This window comes from Coregonus lavaretus, assembly GCF_964263955.1.
Source record: "Coregonus lavaretus genome assembly, chromosome: 3".
NCBI classification, from domain to species: domain Eukaryota; kingdom Metazoa; phylum Chordata; class Actinopteri; order Salmoniformes; family Salmonidae; genus Coregonus; species Coregonus lavaretus.
In genome coordinates, this window is record NC_139990.1 from 471,057 (window position 1) to 483,304 (window position 12,248).

Consider the following 12,248-nt stretch of genomic DNA (forward strand, 5'->3'; position numbering starts at 1 on the left):
CTCTAAATGTCCAACTCACTGTGCTGACCTGGACTGGATGAGCAGCAAGGATTTGAGTGCCGTGCTGAGCCAGGCATCTGTCATATTCTCCATCTCAGACTGCAGCTGGAGGAGAAGCTCCCTCTTCATGGGACTCAGCAGGCCTGGAGGACAGAGGTTAGAGGTTAGAGGTTAGAGGTGTTACTACCACAGCAGGCCTGGAGGAGAGAGGTTAGAGGTTAGAGGTGTTACTACCACAGCAGGCCTGGAGGAGAGAGGTTAGAGGTTAGAGGTTAGAGGTGTTACTACCACAGCAGGCCTGGAGGAGAGAGGTTAGAGGTTAGAGGTGTTACTACCACAGCAGGCCTGGAGGAGAGAGGTTAGAGGTTAGAGGTGTTACTACCACAGCAGGCCTGGAGGAGAGAGGTTAGAGGTTAGAGGTGTTACTACCACAGCAGGCCTGGAGGAGAGAGGTTAGAGGTTAGAGGTGTTACTACCACAGCAGGCCTGGAGGAGAGAGGTTAGAGGTTAGAGGTTAGAGGTGTTACTACCACAGCAGGCCTGGAGGAGAGAGGTTAGAGGTGTTACTACCACAGCAGGCCTGGAGGAGAGAGGTTAGAGGTGTTACTACCACAGCAGGCCTGGAGGAGAGAGGTTAGAGGTGTTACTACCACAGCAGGCCTGGAGGAGAGAGGTTAGAGGTTAGAGGTGTTACTACCACAGCAGGCCTGGAGGACAGAGGTTAGAGGTTAGAGGTGTTGGTACCACAGCAGGCCTGGAGGAGAGAGGTTAGAGGTTAGAGGTTAGAGGTGTTACTACCACAGCAGGCCTGGAGGAGAGAGGTTAGAGGTTAGAGGTGTTACTACCACAGCAGGCCTGGAGGAGAGAGGTTAGAGGTTAGAGGTTAGAGGTGTTACTACCACAGCAGGCCTGGAGGAGAGAGGTTAGAGGTTAGAGGTGTTACTACCACAGCAGGCCTGGAGGACAGAGGTTAGAGGTTAGAGGTTAGAGGTGTTACTACCACAGCAGGCCTGGAGGACAGAGGTTAGAGGTTAGAGGTGTTGGTACCACAGCAGGCCTGGAGGAGAGAGGTTAGAGGTTAGAGGTTAGAGGTGTTACTACCACAGCAGGCCTGGAGGAGAGAGGTTAGAGGTTAGAGGTGTTACTACCACAGCAGGCCTGGAGGAGAGAGGTTAGAGGTTAGAGGTTAGAGGTGTTACTACCACAGCAGGCCTGGAGGAGAGAGGTTAGAGGTTAGAGGTGTTACTACCACAGCAGGCCTGGAGGACAGAGGTTAGAGGTTAGAGGTTAGAGGTGTTACTACCACAGCAGGCCTGGAGGAGAGAGGTTAGAGGTGTTACTACCACAGCAGGCCTGGAGGAGAGAGGTTAGAGGTGTTACTACCACAGCAGGCCTGGAGGAGAGAGGAGACGCACGACGCAACGCAGAGTGCCTGGATACAGCCCTTAGCCGTGTATGTGGACACCCCTTCAAATTAGTGGATTCTGCTATTTCAGCCACAAAAAAATATATAAAAAATAGTAATCGAGCACACAGCCATGCAATCGCCATGGACAAACATTGGCAGTAGAATGGAGTTACTGAAGAGCTCATTGACATTCAACTTGGCCCAGTCATAGGATGCCACCTTTCCAACAAGTCAGTTCGTCATATTTCTGCCCTGCTAGAGCTGCCCCGGTCAACTGTAAGTGCTGTTATTGTGAAGCGGAAACGTCTAGGAGCAACAACGGTTCAGCTGCGAAGTGGTAGGCCACACAAGCTCACAGAACGGGACCGCCGAGTGCTGAAGCGCGTACAAATAGTCTGTCCTCAGTTGCAACACTCACTACCAAGTTCCAAACTGCCTCTGGAAGCCACGTCAGCACATGAAATGCTGTTGGTCGGGAGCTTCATGAAATGGGTTTCCAAGGCCAAGCAGCTGCACACAAGCCTAAGATCACCATACGCAATGCCAAGCGTCAGCTGGAGTGGTGTAAAGCTCGCCTCCATTGGACTCTGGAGCAGTGGAAACACGTTCTCTGGAGTGATGAATCACACTTTGCCATCTGGCAGTCCGACGGACGAATATGGGTTTGGTAGATGCCAGGAGAATGCTACCTGCCCCAATGCATAGTGCCAACTGTAAAGTTTGGTGGAGGAGGAATAATGGTCTGGGGCTGTTTTTCATGGTTCGGGCTAGGCCCCTTAGTTCCAGTGAAGGGAAATCTTAATGCTACAGCATACAATTACATTCTAGATGATTCTGTGCTTCCAACTTTGTGGCAACAGTTTGGGGAAGGCCCTTTCCTGTTTCAGCATGAGAATGCCCCTGTGCACAAAGCGAGGTCCATACAAAAATGGTTTGTTGAAATCGGTGTGGAAGAACTTGACTGGCCTGCACAGAGCCCTGACCTCAACCCCATCGAACACCTTTGGGATTAATTGGAACGCCGACTGCAAGCCAGGCCTAATCACCCAACATCAGTGCCCGACCTCACTAATGCTCTTGTGGCTGAATGGAAGCAAGTCCCCGTAGCAATGTTCCAACATCTAGTGGAAAGCCTTCCCAGAAGAGTGGAGGCTGTTATAGCAGCAAAGGGGGGACCAACTCCATATTAATGCCCATGATTTTGGAATGAGATGTTCGACAAGCAGGTGTCCACATACTTTTGGTCATGTAGTGTATATTGGCCATATACCACAAACCCCTGAGGTAACTTACTGCTATTCTAAATTGGTTACCAACGTAATTAGAACAGTACAAATAAATGTTTTCAGCCAATCAGAATTCAGGGCTTGAACCACCCATTCTATAATTGTTTTTACCACCCTGGGTCCTGGTCGGTCCCTGGATGGGAGACCAGATGCTGCTGGAAGTGGTGTTGAAGGGCCAGTTGGATGCACTCTTTCCTCTGGTCCCCCCAAAAATTATATATATACACTACTGTATGTATGTATGTATGTATGTATGTATGTATGTATGTATGTATGTATGTATGTATGTATGTATGTATGTATGTATGGGGGACCAGAGGAAAGAGTGCCTCCAACTGGCCCTCCAACACCACTTCCAGCAGCATCTGGTCTCCCATATATATATATATATATACACACACTGCTCAAAAAAATAAAGGGAACACTAAAATAACACATCCTAGATCTGAATGAATGAAATAATCTTATTAAATACTTTTTCTTTACATAGTTGAATGTGCTGACAACAAAATCACACAAAAATTTACAATGGAAATCAAATGTATCAACCCATGGAGGTCTGGATTTGGAGTCACCCTCAAAATTAAAGTGGAAAACCACACTACAGGGTGATCCAACTTTGATGTAATGTCCTTAAAACAAGTCAAAATGAGGCTCAGTAGTGTGTGTGGCCTCCACGTGCCTGTATGAACTCCCTACAATGCCTGGGCATGCTCCTGATGAGGTGGCGGATGGTCTCCTGAGGGATCTCCTCCCAGACCTGGACTAAAGCATCCGCCAACTCCTGGACAGTCTGTGGTGCAACGTGGCGTTGGTGGATGGAGCGAGACATGATGTCCCAGATGTGCTCAATTGGATTCAGGTCTGGGGAACGGGTGGGCCAGTCCATAGCATCAATGCCTTCCTCTTGCAGGAACTGCTGACACACTCCAGCCACATGAGGTCTAGCATTGTCTTGCATTAGGAGGAAACCAGGGCCAACCGCACCAGCATATGGTCTCACAAGGGGTCTGAGGATCTCATCTCGGTGCCTAATGGCAGTCAGGCTACCTCTGGCGAGCACATGGAGGGCTGTGCGGCCCCCCAAAGAAATGCCACCCCACACCATGACTGACCCACCGCCAAACCGGTCTTGCTGGAGGCTCAGCTGCGAAGTGGTAGGCCACACAAGCTCACAGAACGGGACCGCCGAGTGCTGAAGCGCGTAAAAATCGTCTGTCCTCAGTTGCAACACTCAATACTGAGTTGCAGGCAGCAGAACGTTCTCCACAGCGTCTTCAGACTCTGTCACGTCTGTCACATGTGCTCAGTGTGAACCTGCTTTCATCTGTGAAGAGCACAGGGCGCCAGTGGCGAATTTGCCAATGTTGGTGTTCTCTGGCAAATGCCAAACGTCCTGCACGGTGTTGGGCTGTAAGCACAACCCCCACCTGTGGACGTCGGGCCCTCATACCACCCTCATGGAGTCTGTTTCTGACCGTTTGAGCAGACACATGCACATTTGTGGCCTGCTGGAGGTCATTTTGCAGGGCTCTGGTAGTGCTCCTCCTGCTCCTCCTTGCACAAAGGTGGAGGTAGCAGTCCTGCTGCTGGGTTGGTGCCCTCCTACGGCCTCCTCCACGTCTCTTGATGTACTGGCCTGTCTCCTGGTAGCGCCTCCATGCTCTGGACACTACGCTGACAGACACAGCAAACCTTCTTGCCACAGCTTGCATTGATGTGCCATCCTGGATGAGCTGCACTACCTGAGCCACTTGTGTGGGTTGTAGACTCCGTCTCATGCTACCACTAGAGTGAAAGCACCGCCAGCATTCAAAAGTGACCAAAACATCAGCCAGGAAGCATAGGAACTGAGAAGTGGTCTGTGGTCACCACCTGCAAAACCAGTCCTTTATTGGGGGTGTCTTGCTAATTGCCTATAATTTCCACCTGTTGTCTATTCCATTTGCACAACAGCATGTGAAATGTATTGTCAATCAGTGTTGCTTCCTAAGTGGACAGTTTGATTTCACAGAAGTGTGATTGACTTGGAGTTACATTGTGTTGTTTAAGTGTTCCCTTTATTTTTTTGAGCAGTGTATATATATATATATCCCCCAATTCCCCAGGGCAGTGATTGGGGACATTGCCCTGTGTAAGGTGCCGTCTTTCGGATGGGACAGATGACTCTCTGTGGTCACTAAAGATCCCATGGTGTTAACCCTGGTGTCCTGGCTAAATTCCCAATCTCATCACATCATAGCCACCTAATCATCCCAGCTTCCCAATTGGCTCATTCATACCCCCTCCTCTCCCCTGTAACTATTCCCCAGGTCGTTGCTGTAAATGAGAATGTGCTCTCAGTCAACTTACCTGGTAAAAAAAAATATAATAATCAGGATTTGACTACTAGAAAAATGTCTGGATAGATTGTAGATTCCAGTATGGAACTAATTCAAGAATGTTATTCCTTCACCAACAAGAATACTCTTCTAGGAAATATGATGGCAGGCAAAAGCATAAAGAGGTGCATGTTTTTTTAATTTGAAGAACACATTATCTGCTAACTTTAACATCTCAAATAGTCACAAAGTAGATAAACATTGCAGCAACTATTTAAATGTAATTCGTGAGGACTGTGGACATCGTGCCATAAGCGTTTCCCTGCAAGTCCCAGTCAGGTGATTAGTCAGAATTTGAACACAAATACAGTTGACACGCATCTCACCTCCTACGTTCCCTTTGTGTCTGTTATAGATCTCCTTTAGGCGGCGGTAACGGAAGGCCAGTTTCCTCATCCACTCCACCCCACCCTGGACTCCTGTGGTGACCCCTCCACCACTGGGGCCGTTGAAGCCATCCGCCAGGAAGTTGTAGGCGCTGAGAGGAGGAATTAGAGAGAGAGAGAGATGTGGCTAGTTAGGAGAGAGAGAGATGTGGCTAGTTAGGAGAGAGAGAGATGTGGCTAGTTAGGAGAGAGAGATATGTTTTGTATGTGGCTAGTAAGGAAAGTAGGGACTCCTGTGTTTGCTGGTGGACATAAAAGCATTATTCAATTCGACTATCATCATAATACAGAGAGGTTTGTATGTGACCACTGAACAAAGGAGGGTATCTGAATGTCTTGGTTGGTTACAGTAGCATCACAGACATACCTCAGATCCTGTCCGTTGTCGTCAGAGGCTACGTCTTCAACATGGACCTGATCACACTCCTAAGAATAGAAAAGGAAGGGGGGGTGTCAACCCGTTAGTCGAAAATGGTCTCCATTCAATCCAACATGCTCTCATTGACACAGTCCTTAACTCGCACCAACAACGGCTAATCTAACGGCAACAGCTTTAGAACTTCATTCGACGTGTACAGTCGCCTAGTTGCCACGTGCTTAGCCTCTTCTGACCGTTAGCTCATTGAGAAAGACAGTGAGTAGTCAGGGACTGCAGCTACCTCCAGGTCATTGAAGAAGAGATGTGTGTCTGCAAGCTCAAAGATAAGCTCCTCCATCTGAAGACCCAGGTTCAGCACAGTGCCCGAGTCCTACACAACCCCAACAGGACAGGACAGAGGTTTATACTCATAGCAATAGAAATCTGATCGCATATCAATAGAGAAATTCATCTCTATTATAACAGATGTCGGTACAGAGGCTGGGGTCCTGCACAGCCCCAAATACAGAGGAGGTTAGCGTCAACGGAAAGCCATCTGATCATCTTTAATCTACAAATAAAATCTTAATATACTGCCTTGAATAACATGATGGCTCAAAATATATCCAGTATGATTTTGACCTACCTTGCCAAACTTCTGAGAGAAGGACCCAGTGAGCAGAGAGTGGAAAATGATGATGGTTTCATCCAGATCCCATAGAAAGATTCGCTGAAAGAGAGGAGAGAGGACAAATTAGTAAGTAACTAAGGAATTAAGGCATTAATCAGAAATTATTTTCATGATTCCACGATCTTATTAAATAACATTCATATATGAAACAAGAACAACACATTTTAGTAGAGCAGAGACCTAAAGAGAATCACCTGAGTAGCTGATTAATGTGTTAGTCTGTACAGTGGCTTGCGAAAGTATTCACCCCCTTGAGGGGTTTATGTCATTTGAAACAAACAAGAAATAAGACAAAGAACAGAAAACTTGAGCGTGCATAACTATTCACCCCCCCAAAGTCAATACTTTGTAGAGCCACCTTTTGCAGCAATTACAGCTGCAAGTCTCTTGGGGTACGTCGCTATAAGCTTGGCACATCTAGCCACTGGGATTTTTGCCCATTCTTCAAGGTAAAACTGCTCCAGCTCCTTCCAAGTTGGATGGGTTTCGCTGGTGTACAGCAATCTTTAAGTCATACCACATATTCTCAATTGGATTGAGGTCTGGGCTTTGACTAGGCCATTCCAAGACATTTAAATGTTTCCCCTTAAACCACTCAAGTGTTGCTTTAGCAGTATGCTTAGGGTCACTGTCCTGCTGGAAGGTGAACCTCCATCCCAGTCTCAAATCTTTGGAAGAGTGAAACAGGTTTCCCTCAAGAACTTCCCTGTATTTAGCGCCATCCATCATTCCTTCAATTCTGACCAGTTTCCCAGTCCCTGCCGATGAAAAACATGGTGTTGGTGTTCTCGGGGTGATGAGAGGTGTTGGGTTTGCGCCAGACATAGCGTTTTCCTTGATGGCCAAAAAGCTCAATTTTAGTCTCATCTGACCAGAGTACCTTCTTCCATATGTTTGGGGAGTCTCCCACATGCCTTTTGGCGAACACCAAACGTGTTTGCTTATTTTTTTCTTTAAGCAATGGCTTTTTTCTGGCCACTCTTCCGTAAAGCCCAGCTGTGTGGAGTGTACGGCTTAAAGTGGTCCTATGGACAGATACTTCAATCTCCGCTGTGGAGCTTTGCAGCTCCTTCAGGGTTATCTTTGGTCTCTTTGTTGCCTCTCTGATTAATGCCCTCCTTGCCTGGTCCGTGAGTTTTGGTGGGCGGCCCTCTCTTGGCAGGTTTGTTGTGGTGCCATATTCTTTCAATTTTTTAATAATGGATTTAATGGTGCTCCGTGGGAAGTTCAAAGTTTCTGATATTTTTTTTTATAACCCAACCCTGATCTGTACTTCTCCACAACTTGACCTGACCTGTTTGGAGAGCTCCTTGGTCTTCATGGTGCCGCTTGCTTGGTGGTGCCCCTTGCTTAGTGGTGTTGCAGACTCTGGGGCCTTTCAGAACAGGTGTATATATGCTGAGATCATGTGACAGATCATGTGACACTTAGATTGCACACAGGTGGACTTTATTTAACTAATTATGTGACTTCTGAAGGTAATTGGTTGCACCAGATCTTATTTAGGGGCTTCATAGCAAAGGGGGTGAATACATATGCACGCACCACTTTTCCATTATTTATTTTTTAGAATTTTTTGAAATAAGTAATTTTTTTCATTTCACTTCACCAATTTGGACTATTTTGTGTATGTCCATTACATGAAATCCAAATAAAAATCAATTTAAATTACAGGATGTAATGCAACAAAATTGGAAAAACGCCAAGGGGGATGAATACTTTTGCAAGGCACTGTAGCTATATGAATGACTGGTTGTATATCTGTGTTCATGTGGGCCTTATAGTTACCTCCAGGTCAGCGTCAGTAGGCTGGTTGCTGTCTGATTTCTTGGCCTTCCCCTTGGCCTTCCCAGCAGGGTTCCTCCTCCCCGCCTCATCCTGGTCCAGGGCCCCCATGGGGAGGGCCACACCTGTAGGCAGGGCAACCCCGGTCGGGAGGTTCTCACTTGGGCACGCATCTGAGGTAGAGGGCACAGACATGTTGAAGACTGACAGTTGACACACTGCACACATAAAGACATTAAATCCTCCATGTTTCTGAAATTTGAACACCTCAGCCAAAATGGCCTAACAAGCCCATAATCAAGGCAATGTAGATAACACAAAACAATGGTTTTTAACTTCTTACTTGATCCCACAGTGCTATCCATCCAGGTATATGTCCACATGGAATGAATATGGGACTGACATTCATACAGTAAGACAGACTGACACCTATAATGGGAGGTATCAGAAGTACCTGCATGGTCCTAAGGTAAGATGCTACTGGTACCACAGGTAGCTAGTAGCTATGGTAACTGGTACCACAGGTAGCTACTAGCTATGGTAACTGGTACCACAGGTAGCTAGTAGCTATGGTAACTGGTACCACAGGTAGCTAGTAGCTATGGTAACTGGTACCACAGGTAGCTAGTAGCTATGGTAACTGGTACCACAGGTAGCTAGTAGCTATGGTAACTGGTACCACAGGTAGCTAGTAGCTATGGTAACTGGTACCACAGGTAGCTAGTAGCTATGGTAACTGGTACCACAGGTAGCTACTAGCTATGGTAACTGGTACCACAGGTAGCTACTAGCTATGGTAACTGGTACCACAGGTAGCTAGTAGCTATGGTAACTGGTACCACATGTAGCTACTAGCTATGGTAACTGGTACCACAGGTAGCTACTAGCTATGGTAACTGGTACCACAGGTAGCTACTAGCTATGGTAACTGGTACCTGGTACCACAGGTAGCTACTAGCTATGGTAACTGGTACCACAGGTAGCTACTAGCTATGGTAACTGGTACCACAGGTAGCTAGTAGCTATGGTAACTGGTACCACAGGTAGCTAGTAGCTATGGTAACTGGTACCACAGGTAGCTAGTAGCTATGGTAACTGGTACCACAGGTAGCTAGTAGCTATGGTAACTGGTACCACAGGTAGCTAGTAGCTATGGTAACTGGTACCACAGGTAGCTAGTAGCTATTGTAACTGGCACCACAGGTAGCTAGTAGCTATGGTAACTGGTACCACAGGTAGCTAGTAGCTATGGTAACTGGTACCACAGGTAGCTAGTAGCTATTGTAACTGGCACCACAGGTAGCTAGTAGCTATGGTAACTGGTACCACAGGTAGCTAGTAGCTATGGTAACTGGCACCACAGGTAGCTAGTAGCTATGGTAATAATAATAATAATAATAATAATAATAATAATATGCCATTTAGCAGACGCTTTTATCCAAAGCGACTTCCAGTCATGCGTGCATACATTTTTGTGTATGGGTGGTCCCGGGGATCGAACCCACTACCTTGGCGTTACAAGCGCCGTGCTCTACCAGCTGAGCTACAGAGGACCACAGTAACTAGTAGCTATGGTAACTGATACCACAGGTAGCTAGTAGCTATGGTAACTGGTACCACAGGTAGCTAGTAGCTATGATAACTGCTTAGCACAGGTAACTAGTAGCTATGGTAACTGCTTAGCACAGGTAACTAGTAGCTATGGTAACTGCTTAGCACAGGTAACTAGTAGCTATGATAACTGCTTAGCACAGGTAACTAGTAGCTATGATAACTGCTTAACACAGGTAACTAGTAGCTATGGTAACTGGTACCACAGGTAACTAGTAGCTATGGTAACTGGTACCAACGGTAACTAGTAGCTATGGTAACTGGTACCACAGGTAGCTAGTAGCAATGGTAACTGGTACCACAGGTAGCTAGTAGCTATGGTAACTGGTACCAACGGTAACCAAACCAGTCAGGTTTCAAGACTGGTCATTCAACTGAGACTGCTCTTCTCTGTGTCACGGAGGCTCTCCGCACTGCTAAAGCTAACTCTCTCTCCTCTGCTCTTGTCCTTCTAGACCTGTCTGCTGCCTTTGATACTGTGAACCATCAGATCCTCCTCTCCACCCTCTCCGAGCTGGGCATCTCCTGTGCGGCTCACTCTTGGATTGCGTCCTACCTGACCGGTCGCTCCTACCAAGTGGCGTGGCGAGAATATGTCTCCGCACCACGTGCTCTCACCACTGGTGTCCCCCAGGGCTCAGTTCTAGGCCCTCTCCTATTCTCGCTATACACCAAGTCACTTGGCTCTGTCATATCCTCACATGGCCTCTCCTATCATTGCTACGCAGACGACACACAACTAATCTTCTCCTTTCCCCCTTCTGATAACCAGGTGGCGAATCGCATCTCTGCATGTCTGGCAGACATATCAGTGTAGATGACGGATCACCACCTCAAGCTGAACCTTGGCAAGACGGAGCTGCTCTTCCTCCCGGGGAAGGACTGCCCGTTCCATGATCTCGCAATCACGGTTGACAACTCCGTTGTGTCCTCCTCCCAGAGTGCGAAGAGCCTTGGCGTGACCCTGGACAACACCCTATCGTTCTCCGCTAACATCAAGGCGGTGACCCGATCCTGTAGGTTCATGCTCTACAACATTCAGAGAGTACGACCCTGCCTTACACAGGAAGCGGCACAGGTCCTAATCCAGGCACTTGTCATCTCCCGTCTGGATTACTGCAACTCGCTGTTGGCTGGGCACCCTGCCTGTGCCATTAAACCCCTACAACTCATCCAGAATGCCGCAGCCCGTCTGGTGTTCAACCTTCCCAAGTTCTCTCACGTCACCCCGCTCCTCCGCACACTCCACTGGCTTCCAGTTGAAGCTTGCATCTGCTACAAGACCATGGTGCTTGCCTACGGAGCTGTGAGGGGAACGGCACCTCCGTGCCTTCAGGCTCTGATCAGTCCCTACACCCAAATGAGGGCATTGCGTTCATCCACCTCTGGACCGCTGGCCCCCCTACCTCTGCGGAAGCACAGTTCCCGCTCAGCCCAGTCAAAACTGTTCGCTGCTCTGGCACCCCAATGGTGGAACAAGCTCCCCCACGACGCCAGGACAGCGGAGTCACTCACCACCTTCCGGAGACATTTGAAACCCCACCTCTTTAAGGAATACCTGGGATAGGATAAAGTAATCCTTCTACCCCCACCTTACCCCCCCCCCCCCAAAAAACAACAACAAAAAAACATCTTGTAAAGTGGTTATCCCACTGGCTATAAGGTGAATACACCAATTTGTAAGTCGCTCTGGATAAGAGCGTCTGCTAAATGATGTAAATGTAAATGTAAATGTAGTAGCTATGATAACTGCTTAGCACAGGTAACTAGTAGCTATGGTAACTGGTACTACAGGTAACTAGTAGCTATGGTACCTTGTACCACAGGTAGCTAGTAGCTATGATAACTGCTTAGCACAGGTAACTAGTAGCTATGATAACTGCTTAGCACAGGTAACTAGTAGCTATGATAACTGCTTAGCACAAGTAGCTAGTAGCTATGGTAACTGGTACCACAGGTAACTAGTAGCTATTGTAACTGGTACCACAGGTAACTAGTAGCTATTGTAACTGGTACAACAGGTAACTAGTAGCTATTGTAACTGGTACAACAGGTAACTAGTAGCTATTGTAACTGGTACAACAGGTAACTAGTAGCTATTGTTATGAGGAACGGCTGAAGTACCTGTAGTGCTGGTGAGTCCAGCCGAGGCGCTGCCCTCTGTCTTTATGGCTGGATACCCGCCAACACCCACACTGGATCCATTCTCTTCGCCATTGGGCAGCCCGGCGGGCACGTAGCTAAGGGGCGGGGCGGTGTACTGAGGTAACTGGGTCTGGCCCAGAGAATTGACGTTATAGCTGCTGAACCCCTGCAGCAGGACAGACATACAGAGACGAGAC

The 12,248-nt window shown here is 47.7% G+C and overlaps 1 protein-coding gene across 1 annotated transcript in view; it reads right to left on the reverse strand.

The window, feature by feature from the left end:
• LOC311120386 (protein phosphatase EYA3-like) overlaps window positions 1-12,248 on the reverse strand; it is a 39,843-nt gene that overhangs the window by 5,117 nt on the left and 22,478 nt on the right. The window contains exons 9-15 of the mRNA XM_084157842.1: window positions 12,031-12,217; window positions 8,299-8,468; window positions 6,466-6,549; window positions 6,121-6,210; window positions 5,829-5,887; window positions 5,402-5,553; window positions 20-143 (exon numbers count right to left, since the gene is read on the reverse strand). Coding sequence (XP_084013968.1) covers window positions 20-143; window positions 5,402-5,553; window positions 5,829-5,887; window positions 6,121-6,210; window positions 6,466-6,549; window positions 8,299-8,468; window positions 12,031-12,217 — 866 coding nt within the window. The remainder of the gene's footprint in view (window positions 1-19; window positions 144-5,401; window positions 5,554-5,828; window positions 5,888-6,120; window positions 6,211-6,465; window positions 6,550-8,298; window positions 8,469-12,030; window positions 12,218-12,248) is intronic.